General features: G+C 38.3%; 1 protein-coding gene across 1 annotated transcript; it reads left to right on the top strand.

Annotated features, from left to right (window-relative positions):
• The first annotated feature begins 31 nt into the window (after positions 1 to 31).
• On the top strand, positions 32 to 22,159 carry LOC119788110 (endothelin receptor type B-like). The gene is made up of 8 exons (XM_038292264.1): positions 32 to 228; positions 7,108 to 7,572; positions 10,305 to 10,417; positions 10,502 to 10,706; positions 15,195 to 15,344; positions 19,466 to 19,599; positions 19,718 to 19,826; positions 20,333 to 22,159. The coding sequence occupies exons 2-8, from the start codon at positions 7,186 to 7,188 to the stop codon at positions 20,471 to 20,473; spliced, it is 1,239 nt and encodes a 412-aa protein (XP_038148192.1). The 5' UTR covers positions 32 to 228; positions 7,108 to 7,185; the 3' UTR covers positions 20,474 to 22,159.
• Positions 22,160 to 25,082: the final 2,923 nt, after the last annotated feature.

Raw genomic sequence — 25,082 nt, 5'->3', positions numbered from 1 at the left:
CCTGGGCTGCAGCTATAAAATCGGACCTGGAGCAGAGAAGGAGCTCAGAGGGAACAGAGAGAGGAGGACCCTCTGCTGCTGGAGGAGGACCTGGGATCTTTAACACCGGGGAGATACGACTGAAACCTCGGCAATAAATCCTGAATTACTGCTGGGATCGGATCGAGTCTGTGGGAATATTGATCCGAAAGATTAGAGACGCAAAACCCGCAGGAGATCCGGGAATCAGTAAGTCAAGCTGTCTGATTATCTGCTGGAAATCTCCACAGACACTTGATTCCACTTTTTTCTACCCAACATCAGATAAACTAACTTTAATTAACTTTTTTTTTTTTTTTTTGCTTTACTTTGCTTTTTTTCTTTTAGTAATCAATCGATCATGATTGCACAGGGACAACAAAATTTTTATTTAAAGAAATTTCGTTTCACTTTGTAATATGCATTACGGTTATTCCTCTCTAGTTTGTTTATTTCGGTTTAGTTTGCTCTGTTTTATAATTTGTCAATTATTTAGATAATTAGTTTTGTTTCCAAGGTTATCTTTCAATTTCCAAATGCAGCTCAGACAATAAGGACTCAATATTTTTGGAAACCAAATTCTGATCGTTTTGCTTTGATTCATTTGAATAGTTTGTGTAAATTTGACTCAAACTATAGGCATTCAGGAAACCCTCTTTGCTGCTTCCCTATCATTGCACCTCAGCTGGGAAACATTTTCTTTCACTTTGCATTTTAAGTGGATGCCTTCTCCTTTTATTGTTTTGATAAACTTTGCAGCAGGAGTTTTTTTTTTGGGGGTGTGTTTTAACACTCAACACTCACCTCTTCCTCTTGCTTTGCATGTTCTGACCACCAGCAGAAAGCTCTTCCACCCCTTTAGGCAGCAGCCTGCCAAATTTTTCCCCTCCCTATTTTTTAGAAAATGGAGCTATAAGAGCTGAAGGTCAGAGATGGTTTGTAAAGCCAATTCTAATGGAATAAAAGGATCAGCTTCCTAATTAAATCAGAAAATCTTGCTCTAATATCCTAATAAGCTGCCATGTTATCCAACACAAAGGCATCATTCACAGGGTTGAATGTTTATACAAACGTAGGCCGAAAAAAAGAGAAAGAAAACTGGTTTCTTGTGATTTGGGCATCATCGTTTCCAGCATCAAAACCTTTTCAGGTTTTGCACGCTCTTATATTTGTCGTTTGGTTTGTTAACTGCATCTGTATCATTTTAAAGAATTGCCCTTGTTAATTAATATTAAAACATAGAGTTGCATGCATTTCTGTACAAAACTCAGCCATCATATTAAGAGATCTCCCAGTCTGAGAGGCTCTTATTGTGTGAACATGCCCTCTGATGGTGTGTTCCTGCTCTCTAGATATGTGCCCTTCTCAATCAGACGGCTCATTTATCCTAAGATGCCTCGGGGGCATTTTTTAGGGATACGCATGATTCTTTAGAGGCTCGGAGCCAAAATCTGTCCAACTAAAGAATCTCTGGACACACAGGAACCCTGTTCATCTCTGAACTTCAGTTATCACTGAACCATTTGTTTTGCTGAGTTTTCTTTCACCAACCCCCACCTTCTTTATTTTGCAGAATGAAAAGAACATCCTTTATGTCCTCATGCTTGTGATTTTAATGTTAATAAAGTGTGGGTGCGTTTGTTTTTTTAAAATAAACTTGAAACATATAAAGTCTCTGCCTTTAAGAGGGCAAATTTTGAATAAACAGTCTGAGCTGGAATTGTAATAACTAGTTAATTTATGTCAGTATATGCAATTTCATACACTATTTATGAATAATTGCTAAATTATTAAATTGTTAATTTTTGTTAAATTTGATGCATTTGGCTTACAGCTAACAAAAAGCCCAAATTCTGTTTTCAGGCCAATAGAAATGTTTTATCTGTAATGCAGAGAAGCCAGTCTGCTGTGAAGCATGTCCATTTGCAGCATATGCTGAATATTTGCTTAAAGCTCAGTTTGAATGAATAACTGTGGTGTTAAATGGAGGAGATCAAGAAAACTTTACATATTTAGACAAAAAAGAAAAATCAAAAGAAGAGCAATAATACAGTAAAGGAATATTTTAAATGTTCAAAGGAGTGGGTAGAAGTATAATCTTACTTTAAGCTTGGTTTATTAGAAACCCTCATCTGCCTGTTTCTCATTTTCCCTTTTAACAATGCATGGATTTTCTAAAAGGTTAGGTGATTTCATTGTCAATGAGGCAGCTTCACGTTTTTTCCTTCCACTCAACTTTCCATTAACATTCAAGCATATAGCAGCGCTTTTAAATATCCCCAAAAGTCGCAAGTTGGCTTTGCATCATGTTTCTGCCGAGTCTTAGTTAGTCCTTTTGATTTTTTACCAAACATTTTCCTTCTACTGGACTTCCTTTAATATTTAAGGAAACAGCAATCTTTGAATAGCCAGCTTCCTTAGGAAGTACCTTTTGTGGCTTCGCACTTTGTGGAAAAGGTCAATACAGTTTATCAATCCGTGTTATCCCCCTGTTTGCTCAAGTTATCACACTCCTGTGTAAAACAAGTGTTTTAAGGGTGCTATGTAACATTTTCCTAATGTTAATCTATCATTAATCTATCATCAAAATTCAGAGAATAATTGCTTGAAATATATAACAGTTTCTCTATTTGAAAAAAAAACAACAATAAAATAAATTAGTTCTTCAAGGATACTTTAAATTTTTACTGCCAACTTTTAAATGTGAACATAAATGAGAGCGGGCTCAGACTGGTAATCTGTGATACCGGGCATTTGCCGGTCCGAATTTTAGCGTGCGAGGGCCGGCCCTCCTTAAACCATAGCGGCCCCAACACTTTCTCTCCAGCCAACGCATCTACCTGTGACTGTAAATAATCAAAGGAGCTGAAGAAGTAATGAAATGGTAGCTACCTAAATGATGCATGCAGTATGTATAGCCCTTCTTTGTCATGCACATCCTAGTGACGGTTGGCATATGGTGTCATTTTCTATTTCTTCAAACTGTAAAATCGTGCAACAACTAAATTATAATAAAACTAAAATGCTTTCTTTAATCCAAACTAAGATGTTCCTCTTATATTTGGTGAATTTACATTTGAATATTTTGCAAAAATATGTTGCAGTGCATGATGGGGTTTTGCATCTAAAGGCTAACGTTTCCCGTCCTACGTGCATTGTTGCCAGGTTGGCATGTTTCCCAATCTGGCAGGTTAGGATGGCCATATATGGGTGAAAAATGTTTTCCTTTAGATTTATGGCCTAAGAGATCAATAGACTTTGGTTCAAATTGGGCAAGATTTCGTATAACCAGGCGGTTTATGAAATTTTTTTGGGCTGGAAAACATGAGTCAGTGACATCTGGCAACCCTGCTGATGTGGTGAGTGTGAACATTATGCAGCAGTCACTGTCGCGTGTTAATAACCAAAGCCAGTAAAACCACATTATAGAAGTCTTGGTGATGGTTGTCATGTGATGCTTGAAGATAGATCGGTTAATCCACAATGTGTATTAGTATTATGTAAGGAGGAAAAAACAACCTGTTGCTGTGCACTGCTCTTCAGCTAGCTGAAAGATTCCCCCATCATTAGTCGCTAATTTTAAGGAAATCAAAGTTAAATGTGTTAAAAATAACTTGACCTGTGGTACCTCACACTTTGTTTTGTAAATGTTCATATCTTTTTACCAAAACCTATGCTACTGTAATTTTCCCATACCTGCCAATCTGAGCACACACAGTTTGCATAATACGATCAGAAATGTGTCAGGTACATTATTGTGGCAAAAGTCTTGGATAATTAGGTTTTCCTGGAAAATAATTACTCAAAGCAGACTATATCAGATTTGGATTTATTTCCAGCAGAATGTTAGTTCTTGGCTTTAATATTTCAAACAGACGCATCGCTCATTCCACGCGTTACAGTGTTTGCATAGGGAGGCTGTAGAAGTCTAAATTGGGATCAAATTATTTTATTTCTGTTTCCTGTAAATCTTGTCCAACTGAAAGTCTTCAAGAATCCCTGTAAGCAACATCTGAGGTTATTTCTATGTTGTGTTTGAGCTACGATAACCCTCCTGCTCCTACCAGGGAACTGGTTTTTGAGCCTAAAGCAACAGATAAATTCAGATCACTGTTATTATATCAAGACTATTGCATGTTTGATATAGAAATGGCTATACCTCGCTTTTTAACCTGGAAATGAAGCTTTAATATGTTTTGTAAAACCTGGCTTTTATAGTTAAAAAAAAAATTGTTGTTTTCCTGTTGTAGTTGAAAAAATAATTCAAATGCTGTGGTTGTTTATTTGCACTGAGAGGGGTCAAGATCTGAACTCAGCAACTCTTTAAGAGACATGAGCAGAGGCATTCTGATCTATGACCTTGACTGAGAACAGCTTTTAAAGAGTAGGGTCTGGTTTAAATGGCGGCTTGAACCAGGAGCAGACATGCAGTGAATGCTTTTTAAAAATCGTAAAATATCTCACATGTCTGCTGGTACTTTACATGCATTAACTCTTCAAGATTGACCTTTTGCTTTTAAATTTATCATAAAATGTTATTACAGAAGACATTTAGGTGGTGGATGACTTGCCTAACCTTTTAACATAACTTAGTCCAAGCCTTCTGGACATTTTCAGGAGACTCCAGAACTACTGAAAAGGGACTCAACATAAATTAACATTGTTCTCTGGAGCCAAATAAAATCATGAACCAGCTTTCGTTTACTCTGACGACCCCTGAAAGTGCAGAACTCTTACCTTGAAATCTAGCTGAACTTGTCTTTATTTGTAAGACAAAAGTTTATTTTTTCCTTCCACCTCAGTGGTTAAGGTCCATGAGTATGGGTAGAAAGTTGCCCTGCCAGACACTCAATTTGAATTGACCGACTCCACCCTTCCACTGATTTACAGGGTCTGACCAGGAGATGATGTTTCTTTTTAGAACTTAATGTCCACAAATCATGACAGAGAGAATATTTTAGTACAAATATTGATGTTTAAAAAGGAATTGTAGGAGACCAGCGAAGGACCCATTAAGGAAAGTGGGGAAATTCTGAATGTTACTACTGTAAATGTTGTTTAAATTAAAATGTATTAGTTTAAAAATAACCTTCACCTAACTGGATTTATTGTTTGAAAATGATTTAATTTGCCTTGAAAATATATTTTTCTCTCGTTCCATACTGTTCAGCTTTTTTATTGTCATTCCACTGTCAAAACTACAGAACAATGAAATGAACTCTGCATTTAACCCATCCCCTTGGGGAGCAGTGGGCTGCCATCATGCAGTGCCCGGGTAGCAGAGTGAGTTTAAGGGTCTTTCCTCAGGGACCCAGAGTGGCAGTCTGTGGGAGTGGGTCTTGAACTCAGAACCTCTGGATTCAAAGCTCTATGCCCTAACCACGAGGCCGCTACTCACTCAAAGGGTGCTCCTTAAATCGGCACCAACAGTCAAAAGTCGGATGATGTTCACCCTCTTTTTGCATCTCGATCTACCAGGATCTGGCAACTATTCCAATTGGACCAGAAAACGTTTCTGTCGATGTTGGCATCTTAACCAGAAGTAAATATTTATTTTGGATACATCAATATTTTTAAAACAATTATTTACGTATTGTACTTTTTAAATAATTAAACTTATTCCTTTTTTTTATATAACACAGTTTAGAAGTACTGCTGCTGCAGCAGAGGACTTTACATGACTTTACATGATCTTGGAAGATATCATTATCCAGGGTTGTCCCGATACGATATTTTTTTCTGATACTATATCGATAGTTCCGCTTTAAGAATTTACCTATAAAATATTGATCTGATACAATATTAGCACAAATCATAAATGCTGTTATTATTTTTTTTGTAAAGTATTATGTTGAAAAGGGCTTGACGAAGTAATATTACTAAAACAGAAAACCAATTGTTTATAGAAACTTTAAACAGAAGCTGAGAACTTCTACCAGCAACCTGTATTAATGTTTTGTGTTAATGTCAGATTGATATTTGATATTAATATCTTATCGTGATACACTTCTCATTAACAGCGTCTAATTATCATCTGTACAAGTGTCCTGATTGGCTTGAGCTAACTGCAACAGCTACCTTTGAGATAGTAAATGCAGTAGTTGTGACACCAGCCAAGCTTATTAATCTTTCAGTGCTTCAGCTAAAAAAGTGGTGAAAAAACAACATTTTAAATGGTATGAAATGTCCATCCATTAATCTTTGTTTGATTACTCTGTGCCTGCAGACCTGGATGTCTGACACAAAATGCATGTCTGAACGTCCGCCCTAACCCCTAACCCCTCAATCACTACATAGAGTTGGGACTATATAGTGGACTTTACATTGCACTAATTTAAATGAGCATTGGGACACATGGCCACTACTTTTCACTCCCTTTTGGTCACATGACTCTGGCTCCCAGCACGGTGCCTGCACCATCTTTGTTTTCTCTAACCCCAAAATCAAATCACATGATGATATGTCTTTGCTCGTCTAGTGACCATTGATGTGCACTACTTCTCAAGGTACAATGTGTGAAATTTCAATATGAGTCCACTTTTTTCATCTACTAGATATTCAAACACATATAAAATGGAATACTCCTATAACTTCTCTTTAGGGCAGACATTTGGACACAACCAGAAAAAAAACAAATTTTAGATTAAAAGGGATTATGGAACTGAAGGTAGAAATAGACAAACCAAATGTTCAATACAACTAAATACAATATCTAAGTCTTATTATTAAGAATAAAGTTGGGCTGCATGGTAAAGGCAAATTATTATTTAGGGCTTTTACTCAAAGTGAGGGAAATAAATAATAGAGTTTTGTTTTTTTTTTTCTTAAAGCTTTGCTTAACTCCAACTAAAAAAATGTTTTTAAAAGTTGTTTTCATGAGTAAAATGATGATAAAATTGTCTCCAATCCCAAGGTTGCAGGTATAGAATTTGTTCTGTATTCTTTTGAAATTGCTATAACTTTTATATATATATAAAGAAATCTGAAAACAGGAATGAACCTGTTTATAGAAATATACTTTTATTCTGAAAGTCTGTAACAATGTTTCTGCATTCGTTAAACACAATGCTTGATGTGTTTCTCCTGCAGGACACACGGGTTTGGACAGATCCCGTGCAGCACCTGGTGTACCCCAGAATTATTGTAACAGCCGGAGGGTTTGTGAAAATGAGAGGCGTTGTGCTGTTGTGTCTCCTGATGGCGGCGGAGGCCGGAGCCTCCAGGTTGGTCCGTGATTCCCAGAGCGTCCCCGACCCCTTAGAGACCTCCAAGGGCAACGTGTCTGTCCAGCTTCCACCCCCTCAACCGGGCCGCCCACGGAGCCCTTTCCCCCCCATGTGTGTGAAGCAAACAGAGATCAAACATGCCTTCAAGTATGTGAACACCATCATTTCCTGCCTGATCTTTGTGGTGGGGATCATTGGCAACTCCACGCTGCTCAGGATCATATACAGGAACAAGTGCATGAGGAACGGGCCCAATGTTCTGATTGGCAGCCTGGCCCTGGGAGACCTGCTTTATATAATCATTGCCATCCCCATCAATGTGTATAAGGTAATCTGATTTTCCTAACTGTGTGTTTGACTTCGGTCTCCTTCTGTTTTGTGTGACATCTTTCAGAACTGAAGCCAGGAAAGAAAAGCCTTCCTCAGAATCAATCATATTACATTAAAGATTCCAGTTTATTTCATTTACGCTAATTAGATTTATATTTTGGACAGGTCAGTCAAAAATAATTAAGAATTCAGGCCTTCTTATTCTAACTGTTTATATTTATTATACAAGCTTGACTCTGGTTCCAGTTTAATGTGATTTAATCCAATCACTTTAATGTTAGATGTTTCCTTTTGATTCATCCAGTCATCAGACCATTCTTATTAAGTTTTTTATTAAAAAGTTTATTTCTCATAACTTGGGTTTAAATCTGCAAACAGAGTCATTCTTTCTTAAATCTTACACATTGGATAAGTCACAATATTTGGCTCCAAGTACTCTGTTGGTATTTTAGGTGAGGAATAATCACAAAGCAACAGGAAGACAATAATTTCTACACAGTATGGAGATAATTTTGGGCCATAAAGTTTTCGTTGTGTATTCACGCTTTTATTGGTGACTCATGTTATATGTCAACATCAGTCGCATAGATCCAGAATATTGGTAATGTATTACAGATAAATCCAGTTTCCATGGTCCCTGAATGCAAAAGCTGGGAATATGTTCAGCTGCTGAGTTGAGTCTCCATTTCACACCTCCGCGATTCGAAGCCCCGCCCTCCACGCCAAAACAGAGCTATAAGTTTGAAGCCGGAAAAAAAATCATCTGAAAAGTAGCTTCTGACTGTTTTAGTTGCAAAATGTTTTTTTTTTCCTGTTTCAGAATTTTTTTTATTGTTGTTTTTTTTGAGTCTTCAGTTGCAAAACAATTTAATTCGTTGAGTTGGGTTCAACATAATTGTTTTGGATTCGTTTTTTTCTTTTAAACAAACTTTAATTTTTCAGGTTACATTTTTTGTTGTTTTTTTTTTTTTACAAAACTTTTGGCCCAAATCTAACTCCGTAATATAACCGCCTTATCCTGACACACGGTGAATAAAATAAAGGGTTGAACATTGGTTTCAATAAGGTGGTGAGCATATAATTCAGAGTTTAAACCAACTAACCTGGATAAGAAATTACAGGCCGGACTGACTTCAAACTACTCTTTTATCCACATGGTGACATTTATGAGTTTTTAACTACTGTGAGATAAATGTGGATTAAGTTAGGACAATTTCTATAGATATATGCAGGTTGGACACTATTTCAATTAAAGTTATATACATGTATTATATAATTCTATTCGAGGTAAACATGCCAAAAAAACATACAATAGAAGATGGGAAAAATCTTGATCTCAAATGGAAGTTGGGAAGCTATACTGTATGTCAAATTCCTTTACTTGAATTTTGTTGGACAGATGTGGTCAGAACATTTATTACAGCCATTTAAAAAGACATCAAAGCAACGGAGACTCATGTTGGGAACTGTGGCACTAAAGGAGCTAACCATTTCCATATTTTCTAGTATTTACCTGTTTACCCGCCTTAGTGGTGACAACTAGCTTATCTATAACGCATTTTGGTGTATAACTCCTTGCTTATTGTGATGGTATTTGCCTACAGAATATTGATCAAACAAACTGGAGAAAAGCAGAAAAGCATTTGCTCAGGATACTTTTAGTGGTGAAGGAGAAATTCATTACCAGGAAGTGGCTAAAATTGGATCCTCCAACCAAGGAAGAGTTTTTCAACATTATTCAAGAAATCTACATGAGAGAAAGACTCATTTAACAGTAAAGTCTTTCTGGACAAATTCTAGAAAATATGGTCTAAAAATGCTGAGATAGTGAAGTCCATGAGGTCCATAAGGTATTATTATTGCTAAAGGATCTCTGCCTCTTTTATTTCTCTTTTTTTTTTTGTTTGCCCCATTTTCTTATGACAAAAAAGTTTTAAAAGAGCTAAATCAGAGAGTCTACTAATCTATCCTAAACAAACCTGAATGATAGAATGTACAGAACAAAGATATTGTTAAAGGAATGAGAACATACACTGACCACATTGTTCCTTTTTCATGCGTTCCTTCATCAGAAGGAACAAAATGCAATGAAGTCAACATAGAAAACTCTTCAATGATGCTAAAGCTTAGAAATTCTTCCACCTGTGCAGAAACTCTGAACATAAAGTTCAGAGCTAAAAGGAAAACTTTGTATAAATTAACATAGCAAAGGTCCAGTCCTAAGATTTCCACTTAGCTCAACTTAGGTCTGTAAATACCCCTTCAGGTTGTCACGACGATATGCTGGGGCACTTCAGATGTGTTTTCTTTTTCCAGAAAAACATAAAAAAGATGGTCCATTTAGTTTAATTTTCCAATGTTGCAACCTAATATGTAATGTTACCAAAAAAAAGAGGAAATATGTGGATTTATTTTGAGATGATGGTTAATTTATTTCCCTTTAGAGCCCAAAGAATAATTATATGTACTGGTGTGTTTGTTATTACTTTCTCAGTCCAGACCTGAACTGGCCTTATTTCCCCCCAAATCGCAGCGAGGAGCCGCCATCTGTTCCAACTTTTGGCGTTGACTAAATTAGCTTTGGAAGAATTAAAGACAATAGGATCCATCATTGAACCTTTGAGTGATCTCTCTCTCTGTCTCTGCCTGTTTGCACAGGTGGTACTCACATCTCTCCTTTTACATTTTTTCTCTCTTCCATCTATTGTTTTATTATTTTTTTTAACACAGCTAATAGCTGAGGATTGGCCGTTTGGTGTGTATGTCTGTAAGCTGATGCCATTCATCCAGAAAGCCTCAGTGGGAATCACCGTCCTCAGCCTGTGTGCCCTCAGCATTGACCGGTGAGCGGATACACACACACTTCCTGTTAACTAAAAATATGGACATATTTGAGCTTGAGTGTCTGTCTTTACATTCCTTTATAGCTACCATGCTGTGACTTCATGGAGCAGAGTGAAGAGAATGGGAATCCCACTGTGGAAGGCGGTGGAGGTGACCCTGATATGGATGGTTGCCGTGGTTCTGGCCGTCCCAGAGGCGCTGGCGTTTGACATGATGGAGATGTCATACAGGGGGAACAAGTTGCGCATCTGCCTACTGCACCCAGAGCAGGCCACCAGTTTTATGAAGGTAGGAAGCTCTTAATCGCCTACCACCTGGTCTTCATGGTATATGGATGTTTTTCCATATACATCATCATCACATTTCATTTATTTTAGCTTTCTAAGGTAATAAAAAACATTTAGTATAGTAAATAACCAACAGTGTTTTTATGGAGTCAGTTCATATTTTTTCTCTTAATGGGAATCTGTTCATTTTCCTTATATTTTCCTGCATTATGGAGAAAAATCAATAAAATGCTTCTCTTGAATTAATGAAATTGTGTATTACTCCTTGAAGACCTCACATCTTCAATATGATGTTTTTTCTCCCAGTTTTGGCCACTTAACTTTAGTGACAATCTGTAATCCCTAATCACATTTTCCTTATATTTTCCTGCATTATGGAGAAAAATAATCACAAAAATGTTTCTATTGAATTAATGAAATTGTGTATTACTTCTTGAAGACTTCACATCTTCAATATAATGTTTTTTTCTCCATGTTTTGGCCACTTAACTTCAATGACAATCTGTAATCCCTAATTACATTTAAATATAGAGCTCTTTAACCTGCTGCTAGTAAAGAATAATTCATATGACTATATTTTCTACATGTCCATAAGTCCATGTTAGTTTTTATGCATCAGTTTTCAAAGTTATTGCAATACTATGCAAATTGATGCATGGCCACTGCTAAAATACATTAAAAACTAGTTTCCAAGGATGTTATTAAATAGGAGAGTTTGTCTGTGTATTCACAGGATAATGTGTAAAGTTAGGGATGGATTTTAATTAGATTTTACCAGGGGTTTCCCTCATGCCAAAAACCAATCTATATCATTTTGGCAATGATTCAGATCATAATCTGGATACAGGATTTTTTTTAAAGGTTCTCCAACATTGCGAGATATTTGGCGGAACAAGCAGTTCCCCCCAAAACCAGAGGGGGGGCAGCAGTAAGAATTGACAGCCTCAGCATCAGAAAAGTCCTGAGGTATTTTACTGAAGAGAACAACACAAGAAAAGGGAACGGTGTTGGTTTGTTAGCAGGATCAATTGAAAACTCATGACCAATTTGATGGAAATCTTTTTTACCAGAGTTGGGCCTCGTGCCAGGAACAATTTTCAAATTTGGGGCGAAATTTGCTGCTTGGCAGAGGCCTGAGCTGTTCTAGGGTTTTTCTAGTAAATAAAATATTATATTTAGGGGTGTATCGATACAAAGTTTCCCTTTCCAAGAGATTTTAGGCTAGATATATTCCAATATTAATTTTTTTGATTAATATTGGACCAATATCAATATGGGACATCTGTAATCACATATTGTTAAAAAGGCTGTACTAGGCTTAAAGGTTTTGTACTCTTTAGCTTCCTAAATGTTTCAGATCCTTTCTTCATGCTTTGCATGTTTGCAGCAACTTCCCAAAGTTATGCATACCCCTGGAAGATCTAGAGTAAAAAGGATTTTCACTCAGCACAGAACTTTTTGACTGACAGAGGGAAAGAAAGCAATGCAAAAGAAGTATCAATTTAGATTTTATTCAAAAATTTATAATTTTTTTAAATGATTTGTATTATTTTCAATAAACAGCATTAAAAGTATTTATTTGCATTAGCTCCAGAAATAAAGCTTTCAATTTATTGCTGCAGAGATTTTTTTATGGCAAGCTCAATAATGAGCTTGAAGTGATTATTTAGCTCAGTCCAGAGATCATTTATTGGTTTTACCACTCCACTGCCACTTCCAGAAGAAACATGTTGGTATAATTAAAACACCACCATTTACCCAAATCTGCCAATTTCTGGGCTTAACTGCAGATTTTGCTTGAAATTTTCCATTCTTGCTCCTTTAAGGCTTGTTCCTCAAAGCCCATTCTGGTTAGTGTGTCCTGTATGGTTGAGTGAGGTCGTTATGGTTAAGATATAAAATTCTGCAAAAGAGATTGGGCCTGAGTTTATCCACAGAAGTGTAAAATAAAGTCAATGCTGGTTTATACTGAGGTGTTTTCATTAAGTGAGGCCCAACCAAACAAAGAGTCGATCTTTGAGCCAACCAGTTTCTTCAACATATTCTTTCTGTACAAAATAAAGAGGAGGACTGGCCGACCTTGTGTCCCATCTGTTGAAGCAACCCCCTCCCCTTCACATCAAATTTGTCATGTTTATCGTCTCAGTTTAGCGTATGAACAGGTCAACCTGCGGCCTTTGACAACAATGCTTTTGATAAATAGAGCAAAAACTTTGCAAAGACTTGGGAATGTGATAAAAGGTTATCATCACAGCCTGGTCCGTCACTTCATTGGCGTCACGCATGCTTGCACAGTCTCTAAACAATCTGAATTGTAGATAATTGAATATTTCGGTCCAGGAACAACATGAGAAGAAGACTGACTCTGGTATTCATTGGTAATGCAGAGATTAAACATGAAGACAAATTACTTCGTACGCCGACAGTACCAGGCGCTGGAAGAAAGGGTTTATCTATCATTTGAGATAAGAAGGCAGAAAACCTCTAAAAACACTTTGATATTTATTGGAGCTGCTCCCTCCTCTTTTTCTGAGAAATAAGAACCCAGCAGCAGACCTGTGTTCTCATGCATCCTTGTTCCTGATACACTATATTGCCAAAAGTATTTGCTCACCCATCCAAATTATTGGAATCAGGTGTTCCAATCACTTCCATGGCCACAGGTGTATAAATTCAAGCACCTAGGCATGCAGACTGTTTTTACAAACATTTGTGAAAGAATGGGTCGCTCTCAGGAGCTCAGTGAATTCCAGCGTGGAACTGTGATAGGATGCCACCTGTGCAACAAATCCAGTCGTGAAATTTCCTCGCTCCTAAATATTCCACAGTCAACTGTCAGCTGTATTATAAGAAAATGGAAGTGTTTGGGAACGACAGCAACTCAGCCACGAAGTGGTAGGCCACGTAAACTGACGGAGCGGGGTCAGCGGATGCTGACGCGCATAGTGCGAAGAGGTCGCCAACTTTCTGCAGAGTCAATCACTACAGACCTCCAAACTTCATGTAGCTCAAGAACAGTGCGCAGAGAGCTTCATGGAATGGGTTTCCATGGGCGAGCAGCTGCATCCAAGCCATACATCACCAAGTGCAATGCAAAGCGTCGGATGCGGTGGTGTAAAGCACGCCGCCACTGGACTCTAGAGCAGTGGAGACGCGTTCTCTGGAGTGACGAATCGCGCTTCTCCATCTGGCAATCTGATGGACGGGTCTGGGTTTGGCGGTTGCCAGGAGAACGGTACTTGTCTGACTGCATTGTGCCAAGTGTAAAGTTTGGTGGAGGGGGGATTATGGTGTGGGGTTGTTTTTCAGGAGCTGGGCTTGGCCCCTTAGTTCCAGTGAAAGGAACTCTGAATGCTTCAGCATACCAAGACATTTTGGACAATTCCATGCTCCCAACTTTGTGGGAACAGTTTGGAGCTGGCCCCTTCCTCTTCCAACATGACTGTGCACCAGTGCACAAAGCAAGGTCCATAAAGACATGGATGACAGAGTCTGGTGTGGATGAACTTGACTGGCCTGCACAGAGTCCTGACCTCAACCCGATAGAACACCTTTGGGATGAATTAGAGCGGAGACTGAGAGCCAGGCCTTCTCGTCCAACATCAGTGTGCGACCTCACAAATGCGCTTCTGGAAGAATGGTCAAAAATTCCCATAAACACACTCCTAAACCTTGTGGACAGCCTTCCCAGAAGAGTTGAAGCTGTTCTAGCTGCAAAGGGTGGACCGACGTCATATTGAACCCTATGGATTAGGAACGGGATGTCACTTAAGCTCATATGTGAGTCAAGGCAGGTGAGCAAATACTTTTGGCAATATAGTGTATGTTCCCACTCTTCCACCTCTGTGGGGTAGAGGTAAGGAGGGAAACCTTTGGATTGTTTTCGGCCTGCACCTGGTGCTACTTTGAGTTCAAATGTTAACAGAATGGTTCACTTCAAAGCACACAGCCCGGACATTCGGTTCGTTTAATCAGGGCCTCACTTTGTCTCTGCCAGAAAGCAATCACAAAATCCTACAACACAACGCAGCACAGCGCACGTAAATCATCCTAATGTGACTGCTTCTCGTGATCTTCACGGTGCATTTCTAACGCCGCACAGGAAGACGGTAATTGCAACGAAATGTCAAACATGTGACCTCTTTATGTCAGAGGGAAAGACCCAGAGTCAAAAGTTTACAGTAAATAGAAAAGTTTTTCTTTTGTAATTTACTGAGCAGGGATCACTAAAGTGGATCTAAGGAGAATCTTATAAAACTAAGTCCATTACCATTAGTTATTTGAGTGAGGTATACACTTTAAATTCTCTTATTAAACTATAATCAGAGCAAAGAGGAAGACAAAGATGAATAACTTTATAATTTTCTAAGCTAAATTTATTTTTATGTGGGCATTTCAGTGTTCAGTCAAAGCATGTTTAGCCAGAATAAATGATTTTCTGCTCTGTAGATTAAACTGCAACTGGTTGTGTCTGGATTTTCTTTTTCAGTTCTACCAGGAAGTTAAAGATTGGTGGCTGTTCGGCTTCTATTTCTGCCTTCCTCTGGCCTGCACAGGGATCTTCTACACCCTCATGTCCTGCGAGATGCTCAGTCGCAAGAAAGGCATGCGGATCGCACTGAACGACCACATGAAACAGGTAGGATACAGGTGGTTTTATGTTGGGTTGTGGTTAAAAGTTTGGAGCAGTCAATATCCTACCTTCAGTTGATGGTTATGGCCAAAATATAAGACAGCATTTATTGGTCTTTAAATAGAGTTACCCGGGGTCTCATTTATAAAGCTTGAGTTCACACAATACAGGGCCTGAAAATTGCGTACACCAACTTTGGCTCAAAGTTGTGATTTAAAAAAAATAAATAAATAAAAATTGCAGTAAATTGAAACAGCAAACTGAGCCATCAGCACAGGTCCCATATTTTGGAGAAAGGCAACACAGATGGTGACTGAGGGGAACTGAACCCAGATTAACTCACTATTTCTCTCAGTTATTTAATTTCCCTTTTTATGAAACTGAAACCATACTTTATCAGATCCATAAATATTGTGATTTATTTTGGTCCTGACACTAAGAATAAAAAACACAGCTTAAATTCAAAATTAAAAATATTTACTTAAATTGTACCACATATCAATAAATAAATGCAACATAAGCCCCGTTTATACTAGCCTTTTGAAAACGTGCTAGTAAGATCTGTCTGAGCATGGTAAAAGAGATAACTGTTGAGTGTAAATGGAACGCACAACTGAACCGGACCGTGCAAGACACAACCGAACCGCGATTAACTAGTACTAGTTCACCTGTAGGACTCGGCACGGTAACCCCGTAATCATGCAATCAGACATTAATAAAATTATTAGCTTCCCTACCACACGATTGCCACATGATTTCCAGTGATGATTCTGCTTTGCAGTGTGATGAACCTCAACGTCTGTCGTTGTTTCCTTCGTCTGTAAGCCCTGATTAGACCATCATTTGTCGAATCCACTTCTTAAAAGCCGACTCTGTCAAGTAAATTTACCCAAAGCTGCCTTCTTCGCCCCACTTTCCGCAAACAACAAAATATCACAATTATTACCAAACTTTCTGAATGTTACTGTTGCCGCCATGTTGATTTGCTTGTTTCCAGTAGAGAGCAGTAATACCGTAAATGGTCACTAGGAGGCGAGGAACCGTGCTAGCATGATCGGTCCGAACTCTGCATGGATTGGTTTTCAGAGGGTAGTGTAAATGGGGCTAAAGTGTGAGAAATCCACATGAATTGCTTTAACCTCTTAACATCCACCTCATTTTGGGTAATCCTCGACTATTTTGCATACCCACATGAAAAAAACAAATAACCAACAACTGTAAGCCCCAAATACACGTGCAATACATTATTTGAAAACTAACACCCTCTAGTTTCTGAATATGTAAATAAAATTGGGTGAGTAGAACACAGACCAACCTGCATCAGTTCAAACATGACTCAAAGTTGTTGTTTTTTTTATTCTCAAAATGCTAGGTCTTTTTTAAACAGCAGTAATAAAGACATTCTTGAGGGGAAAAAAGCAGGTTTTATTGTATTATATGTGTTCTACATCATGTCAACCACAAATGCAGAACATTTCAGACCTCTAGCTAGACCTCTAGAGGTTAAACATTTAAACCCGTCATGCATAATGGTGCACAAGGATGATAGAACTATTCCGGAAACTTTGAAAATGGGAGAATTGGGAGCAAACTCATTTTCAGGGATAATCAATGTTTCCTGGCCCAGGATGGTGACTGGTTAACAGCTGATCGGACCAGCTGGACCCAGGCCATCCCTGTTCATTACAGGTGTTAAACAGGACGAGGTCAGGGAGAATTAATCCAAAGTGCAGGATACTGAAGAAATATAAATACTGTAAAAATAAATAATCAGTTAAAACAGAAGTTTAGAAGTTAAAACATATCCATAAACTATAGATCTAAATATTTGGGTGATAAATGGACGAGGATTCATTCATTCATTCATTCAGTACTTTATCAAATTTATCAAAGATTAGGGTTAGGTAATCTAAACAGGACTGTTCTTGCCTGTATTAAAGGTGGGGCTGCTTCGCCAGATTATCTTTTTGTTTTGACTTTTTAATTAACTAGAGCTGTTAGAAACTCTGTTGCTTCGTGTATAATAATGCCTGAAGCCACTTTTAGGGACAAAATACTTGAGTGAATTTATCACTAAATCTGGGATGTTACAACCTACAATAAACGCAAAGCTGCCGGTACAGATTGGTCAATCTGATCAGTCTACATCAGACTATGAAGGTATAATTACCGCTTCCTACACCAACACCTTGGTTAAACTGCGTGGTTTTTCTATCTCTTGGCTGTTGTTGCCATTGGAAACACTGAAAATCATTGCTCAGCTTGCTCATTTAAATACACAATGACATTCATGCTGTTGTGTGCATGGACCATTTATGTTTAAATTTGGGTGTGAAGCGGAGCAAACATTGGGCAGGGGGGCCTTGGAAGCAAACTCTGTGGCACAGCTGTGATCTATAAAGGAAAGTTGCTTGGTTTTGTGCCTCCACATGGTTTTAAAAATCAAGAAAAGCATTATTCCAGAGGTTATTGTGGTTTATTCAGATCGAGTTTTGCCAGCCTAAGTCTTTGCATTTGGGATTTTACAAAATAACAGCAGCCTGTCGAGTCTGATGTAGAACTTTTGAGGTTTTTGCATCTTCTCTGTGCATGGCGGTAAAGTCTCTGAGACTTCTAGAGGACTAGTAACCACTATAAACCTAACTGGTGAAAAATATTTCTGTAGAAAATGTCACTGCCTCTTTAAATACTAATTACTTTGTTTCCAGACACCTTTATGCCTCCTGCCTTTGTTGAGGACAGGACTCTTGTTAATAATGATTTATTCATTTATAGACTTTTCCTCTCAAACTCTAGTAAAACAGCAGCATTGTTGGCTTCTCTGTTTTTAACAAATAATAACAACATTTAATTTTTTTGTATGTTTGAGAGTCCAGGTTCGATTCAAATTTAAAGGAATAGTACACCCAAAACATGATTAGCCTTCATTTTCTACTCACCCCCATGCTGAACAACACTCTGGAGTACTTTTTTGATATCTCAAATGCATCTGGAGATCTGGGAGGCTTCTTGCTGTCTGCTGACATTCAAATAATGGAGGTCTATGGTGCCCGAGACAGAAAGGTCCATAAAAGTCCACAAAAACGTGTCAATATTCCTCCATACTGCTCGTCCAATGTATTCCAAGTGTCCTGAGTGGGTAGCATCCAGAATTTACTCGAAACGAAGTCATTTAGAATGTTTTTAGAGCATAAACAGTAGTGTATAAGATTTCCTGAAAGCGCGCACATGCGCGTTCACGACGCTACGGAAGCCGGCAGACCAAACCAGCGCATTCAGCTCGGCAAAGAACTCATGCTCTTCCTCAACACTGAAGTCCTCAGACATTTTTCTTTCGTTGTTTCTTTCTTTGCACAGGTAAACAGCACATTTCTTTTTCTATGCTTGCATTATTGGAAGAGCAGACGCTGAATGCTCACTTTCATCTGGTTTTTGTGGACTTTTATGGACCTTTCTGTCTCGGGCGCCATAGACCTCCATTATTTGAATGTCAGCAGACAGCAAGAAGTCTCCTAGATCTCCAGATGCATTTGAGATATCAAAAAAGTACTCCAAAGTGTTGTTCAGCATGGGGGTGAGTAGAAAATGAAGGCTAATCATGTTTTGGGTGTACTATTCCTTTAAGAGCGTGGTAAAGTTCACTGTTGAATTTTATTGGTAAATTAGTTTACATTTCTTTTACATCCCTATAGGTGGAATAATTAGGTTCATTTGTCAGAAAAGTGCACCTCTGGTAACTTAATTAATTGAAGATAATTTATAAATGATGCATTAGTATTTATTTTGAGTAAGTATACCTTATTAATACTAAATACGTAACCTTGATTATTAGGTATTTGAAATAAACAGGCTTTACTATACAAATTAATATGTATCACATAAGGTTATTTTATTGGTTTGTGTTAGAATATCTCTAATATAAGCAAATGCTTTGTATGTAATAAATGTACATACATATTCAAATTTGGGGGAAGTACTTCTGTGAGTTTGCAAAATTAACAAATTCAGAGGTTTGTTAAAGAGTTAAAAATATGGACTATTCTGAACTTCTCCGCTGACCCTGTTGTGAAACATCCAAACCTCCTCCTTCAGGAAAGTGCTTAAGCTTCTCTGTGTCTCTGGTGTAGAGGAGGGAAGTGGCGAAGACGGTCTTCTGCCTGGTGCTGATCTTTGCATTCTGCTGGCTGCCCCTTCATCTCAGCCGTATTCTGAAGAAAACAGTCTATGATGAAAATGACCCCAACCGCTGTGAGCTGCTCAGGTAGGGACACAGATTTCCGCCACAACGCTCATTCAATTCTGACGAGAACCCATTGTTCTTGGTTTCTCTGGCTTCCTGTGCTCTTTACAGTAAACTCTGTCCTTCCCCCCTCTGTCAGTTTCCTTTTAGTGATGGATTACATCGGCATCAACATGGCCTCTTTAAACTCCTGCATTAACCCAATTGCCCTCTACTTTGTCAGCCAGAAGTTTAAAAATTGTTTCCAGGTAAGAAGGATCGCTTTGGCTTGAACATTTTCCCATTTTGTCACGTTACAACCAAGAACATCCATATATTTAACATATGAAATCCTGAAAAGTGCAGTAAGCATTTGAATTTACCCCCAAGAGATAATACCTTGGGTTTCAAGTTTAGGTAGATTGAATGGAGAGTCTCTCTGAACATCATTTAAGTATTGCCATAGATGTACTGATGCATTAAGGTCTGGATTTAGACTGAGACATTCTGATGGATGAAGACTGAGGGTGAACTTCTGATTCAGTTTCAGGCCTTCTGCAGATAATCTTGCAGGATTGCATTAGCATTTTGCCTGTTTCCCACAACTAGAGAACATTCTCCTACCTTTGCAGCATCCCCAAGCCTCCTAAGCTGCATCCTTATATTTTACAATGCAGTTTTATGGTTGTAATGAGACAAAATATAATAGTAATAAAGCTGTAAAGACGTTTATAAAGCACTGGACTTATCCACAGTACACCTTCTTGTGTTGTAGTCTTGCCTATGTTGCTGGTGCTACAGAACATCTCCTCTGGACGATCGGTGCTCCGGGAGTCACCTCAAGCGATCGTGCAATGGGAACGGACTGGATCGCTCTAGCTCCCGCTCCAGTCAGAAATACACCAGCTCCTCATAAACACACGCACACATACACACTCACTCCACTTTCCAACAACATAACCCACATTCCCATCAGCCTTCCCACCAGGAGAAACAGCGGCGTCACTGCCAACATACAGACGATCACGTCCGAGTCAGGAGTGGGAAACGGAGCTGGGTGGAAGTCATTCCCTCTCAGACTGAAAGACTCATCGGTCAAAACTACAGGGCTGTTCCTGTTCAGGCCGTTATAAATCATGCAAAAGCTGCCAAAGCCGGTGACACGTGTTTGAGGCTGGTCCAGAGGACACAAAGCCTTTCGGTGGACCCAAAAGGTAATGCATCTGTAGAGCACGTTAGCTCAGGCCATTTGTAAATCAATGTACAGGGTTATTTACATGTAGAATACAGACTTTTGCCTATATATAGCCACAGTGCTTCATGTATTAGTTAGCACCGATCAGCCTTATTGGTGACATTTTATTACAGCTTGGGGAAACGCTCAAGATAAACTGTGACGCTGAGTCATTTGAGACTCAACGGACTGGAGCCTTTGGGAGTCTGCATCTCTGAGGCACCAGTCGCTGTTGAGATAACAAAGACCAGCTGCTGCTTATCTGGCAAACACGTAGTCGGTGCACAAAGCTCCAATGCAATGTCCAATAGATCTCCTGGCAAAACGTTCCCGACTGTGAAACTCACAGTCATGTGGAGAAATGTTCAGTGAAAGTCTTTATCTTTATTTAAGTCATAAGGGGGCTGCTTATGTCCAAGAAAACAAGAGAAGAAAAACACCATATGATCCTCATCATGCATCGTGTATGAAGCTATTCCTGGATTCTATTTTTCAATGAATGTAGGATAAGGAACGTGGTAGGGAGGTGTTCAGTTGACCTTTTCAAATGTTCCACCTCAGTCAGAAAGAGCTCTTGTTGCAAAGAGACTTCATCGGTCAGAAGTTGCTTCTGATGTTTTTTTTTTGTAGTTTTGCTATTTAAGAAAGTTAAAGACTGAAAGTGTATACAGCTGACTGGGTGTTTTAAAGAGGTTGTGTTCCTTTAACTATATTATCGCAATAAGAGCTACAGATTTGTCCCCGGTGGTGCCTTGCAGCAGGGTGATTGACTTTGTCTTCTTTTTAAAAAACACAATTGTTTATTTTGTAATTATCTGAACCTGGGAGTCCAACAGTTCAGTTGAAACCAGATATTTACATGAATTGTATATTATTGATGTTTCTATACAGAAATATGAAAGCACATCTATTTTATTTGCCTGAAATTACAACAGATTAATCACTGCCTTTCTAAGAATTACAATAGTAACCTTATATTTTTACCAAATGATAATTCTTTCTTTTTGATGTTGTTTTTACCTTCTAAAATCCGAATTTTTCTAATGCTTAGTAGTCCTAAACTGCAGTACTTTGGGGGAAAAATCTTGGTATCCTTTCAAAAGCTTCTGTCAATACTTTGCTTGATTTTTGTCCCATTCCTCCGAACAACCTTGCTGTAACTTAGTCGGAAATGTTGCTCCATTTTGTTCACACACATCAAAGTTCTGCCAATTAATGTTCTACAGCAGGGGTCTTCGATATTTTCCAGGCCAAGGACCCCAAAACTGATGGCAAATGGAGCGGGGACCCCCTAATTTCATATATATTGATGAAATTGTGTTATATCAAACTGGTCCTATAGCCACTCTATTACAGATGGAGTAATGTAACAAAAGTAATTTCTCCCTGGGATTATTAAAGTATTTCTGATTCTGATTCCTGGTTGATGGGACCGGTGTTGTGAATGAAACGGTGTCCAGCTTGAAAGAGCTCCTGTGTGTCGCTGAATGTGTGCATTGATGACTGAAAGACATCTTCTGCCTCTATTTATCTGTTTACTACAGTACTAGAGTGTTGAATTCACGTTAATGTGGATTTAAAGACATTTCAGTTAGTGGAAAAAATTGCAGGGTGGTATATAAAAAGAAGTCTAATCAACCAAAACTTTTGCGACCCCTATGCAGTACCTCCGTGGACCCCCTAGGGGTCGCGGACCCCCTGTTAAAGACCTACGTTCTACAGGACTGACCCAGGTTTAGTAATTGCCACTCCACACTGCTGACTTGGACCAAAATATAATCTCTTGGCTGATGTCTGAAAATTTCAGAACATTATCTCTCCTCAAATTGGAGCAGATGTGCACCAGCCCTTCATATAACAAGCAACCCCAAACCATGATGCTGCCACCCCTTTACTTCAGTCTGTACATTTTTTCTCGAAATATAACGATGGCCATTATAGCCCAAATGTTCTGGGATAGTTTTACCAGTTCAGAAGACATACATTTAACAATGTATTTAGCTTTTTGAGTTTTGTGTGTTGCTTTTGCAGTGATGGCTTCTTCCCCTCTGAGTGGCTTTTCAGCTCATGTTTATTCAGGGCCTGTTTCCTGTGGATAGAAAAACAAGAAAGGAAACAGCGTGTTATAGGTTGTGCCTTCATTGTGCATCATCTGAGCTCTTTCAAAATGCACCCAAAAAACCCTTTGGTTTGCATGTTGGGCCCTGACTAAAACTAGAATGTATTTATTCTTATTAGGTCTGGTTTGCATTCAAATTGTGCTTTGCAAGTGGATATAGCTCACTGCATAGCCCCACATGTGACCTTCTGAACTGACCTTGGTAGAACAGAAATCATACCTAGAAATGGAGGAAATTTGCCTTGGGGAACCTACATGCAGCCCCTGTTTTACACATCAATGCAACCACAGCTGCAAAATCATTGAGTGTGTTAAGAGCAGCAAATTTAAAGTAGATGTTAAGAGTTTTAATTTTTAAATGGGTGACAGTGTCAGTGGCTAACACTGTTGCTAAGCAACAGATAACTTAAAAGGTGTGATTTCAATAATACATCAACAATTATGGCGGTTTGCAAACTCTGGTCCAGTGAAATGTGGAAGGTGTGAGTACACTATCAAGCTCTTGGGTCTATTTACCAAAAAATGCATGCTCATACTTTACAAGGCATTTCTCAACTTGTGCCTAAAATTGTAATATTGGTATCAACCGGAATGTCCAGGAGGATGATTTGGATGTAAACATTTACAAGTCAATTATTTGCCTTAGAAATTAAGTTTAAATGGCACAAAAATTAAATATATCTAAGAAAAGGTGTTTACAATCAATAACCTCTTACTCATGCTGCAGAGAAGGAAATCAGTAGCCAGCCTGGTGTCCGTGCAACAAACAGTTGAAAAGTTAATAAAATAATAATAATCAGGTGGTCTCCCCTGTTTTAAAACAATGCAAATGATTCTGACATCATTGGATTGAGCTTGTTTCATCAGTTATGCACCTTTAGCGCCGCTCTGTTGTGGACTCTAAGGGAAACATGGAAACAGAAACCTGCTTATAAGTTGCATTTTGGCTAACTGTGTGCTTTATTGCATAGTGTTTGAGCTGCAGTCAGTGGCTATTAGAATAGAATAAAAGAACATGAGACTCAGATGAAGATCTGAACATATGATAGGTGTGTTACTTTTCGAGTTAGTCAGCCACATCATTGTTGATAAAAGCCTTTTATTTTTTACTTGCAATCCTCTTTTAGCAAAAAACTCTATATGAGCTTAATTTGAGAAATATTAAATACATTTTTAGGTCAATATGCAACACTTTGTGTGTATAATGCTTCATGCAGGCTGCTCTGTGGATTTTTAACTTTAGAGGGTCAAGTCCGTCTCAGAATGAATCATGTGACCCAATGAGCCGGCAGTCTAGGCAGCCCTTTAACACCAGACCTAACTAAACTAGAAGTTGCTGTTTGCAAACAAAACAGGTCTGACTCTTACCTAATCAGACATATTTGGTTCTTTGATGTAGGATTTAATCTGGAAGGGTAAATGTTTCCCAGTCTTTACCAGTTACTCCATATCTTCTCAATCTGCTGGTCCAAACTGGTCAGATTCCAGTGAAGTGGACTTTTTAATGTGGTAGCAGTGCATTGCTGCCAGTTGCTTTAATCATAGAGTGTATTTCCTGAATTTGAAATATCTAATTTAAATTTCATTCATTTGATGTTAACCAAAAAATAAATATATTTGGTGATCCTAACTGACATAAAACAGGACATGTTTGTCTCTTATGGAATTTAAATATCTGGTTCCATTATGTGATGTTTAGATTTTACGGTTTATTGTTTGAAATTGTAAGCACTTGCAGCATCAGCAAGATATATTCAAGCAATTATATTAATCAAGATTTTTTTTTTTTTGTCAACTTGCTGAACAAAAAAATCTTTTATGTGTTTCTTCTAAACTTAATGATGCATTTAATGACACTTTTCTCTGTTTGTTTTATAAATAGAGCTGCTCTATTCACAGGTTGCTGTTTTCTTTCCTCTTTGACTGTCAAATAGTATTTGTTAGCTGGTAGATGATGTGGAATGTGACTCTTAAAACCTCGGAGATCTGCTTTTAGCCACATGTGAATTAAATCCCTGTGAATGAGGCTCATAGACGCCTTGTTAGAGTTGCTGAAGAGGCATGAAAAGATATGTGAACACTGTAAAAGCTCTGGTCTTTTAAATACATTTATACAGTATTATTTTCTTAAGGGTATGCAATAATAAAGAGTATTTTATACTGTGTGTTGTT

This window comes from Cyprinodon tularosa, unplaced genomic scaffold, assembly GCF_016077235.1.
Source record: "Cyprinodon tularosa strain WSP-4 unplaced genomic scaffold, ASM1607723v1 ctg31, whole genome shotgun sequence".
NCBI lineage: Eukaryota > Metazoa > Chordata > Actinopteri > Cyprinodontiformes > Cyprinodontidae > Cyprinodon > Cyprinodon tularosa.
Note: the sequence above shows the minus strand (reverse complement) of the source record. Positions and strands in the feature narration are given on the sequence as shown.

Excerpts from the sequence above, each read along its gene's own strand:
- LOC119788110 (XM_038292264.1), top strand. The coding sequence starts at position 7,186 with ATGAGAGGCGTTGTGCTGTTGTGTCTCCTGATGGCGGCGGAGGCCGGA. Across the intron at positions 10,418-10,501 it reads TGTGCCCTCAGCATTGACCG|CTACCATGCTGTGACTTCAT; the intron begins GTGAGCGGATAC and ends ATTCCTTTATAG. Across the intron at positions 19,600-19,717 it reads AACCGCTGTGAGCTGCTCAG|TTTCCTTTTAGTGATGGATT; the intron begins GTAGGGACACAG and ends CCCCTCTGTCAG.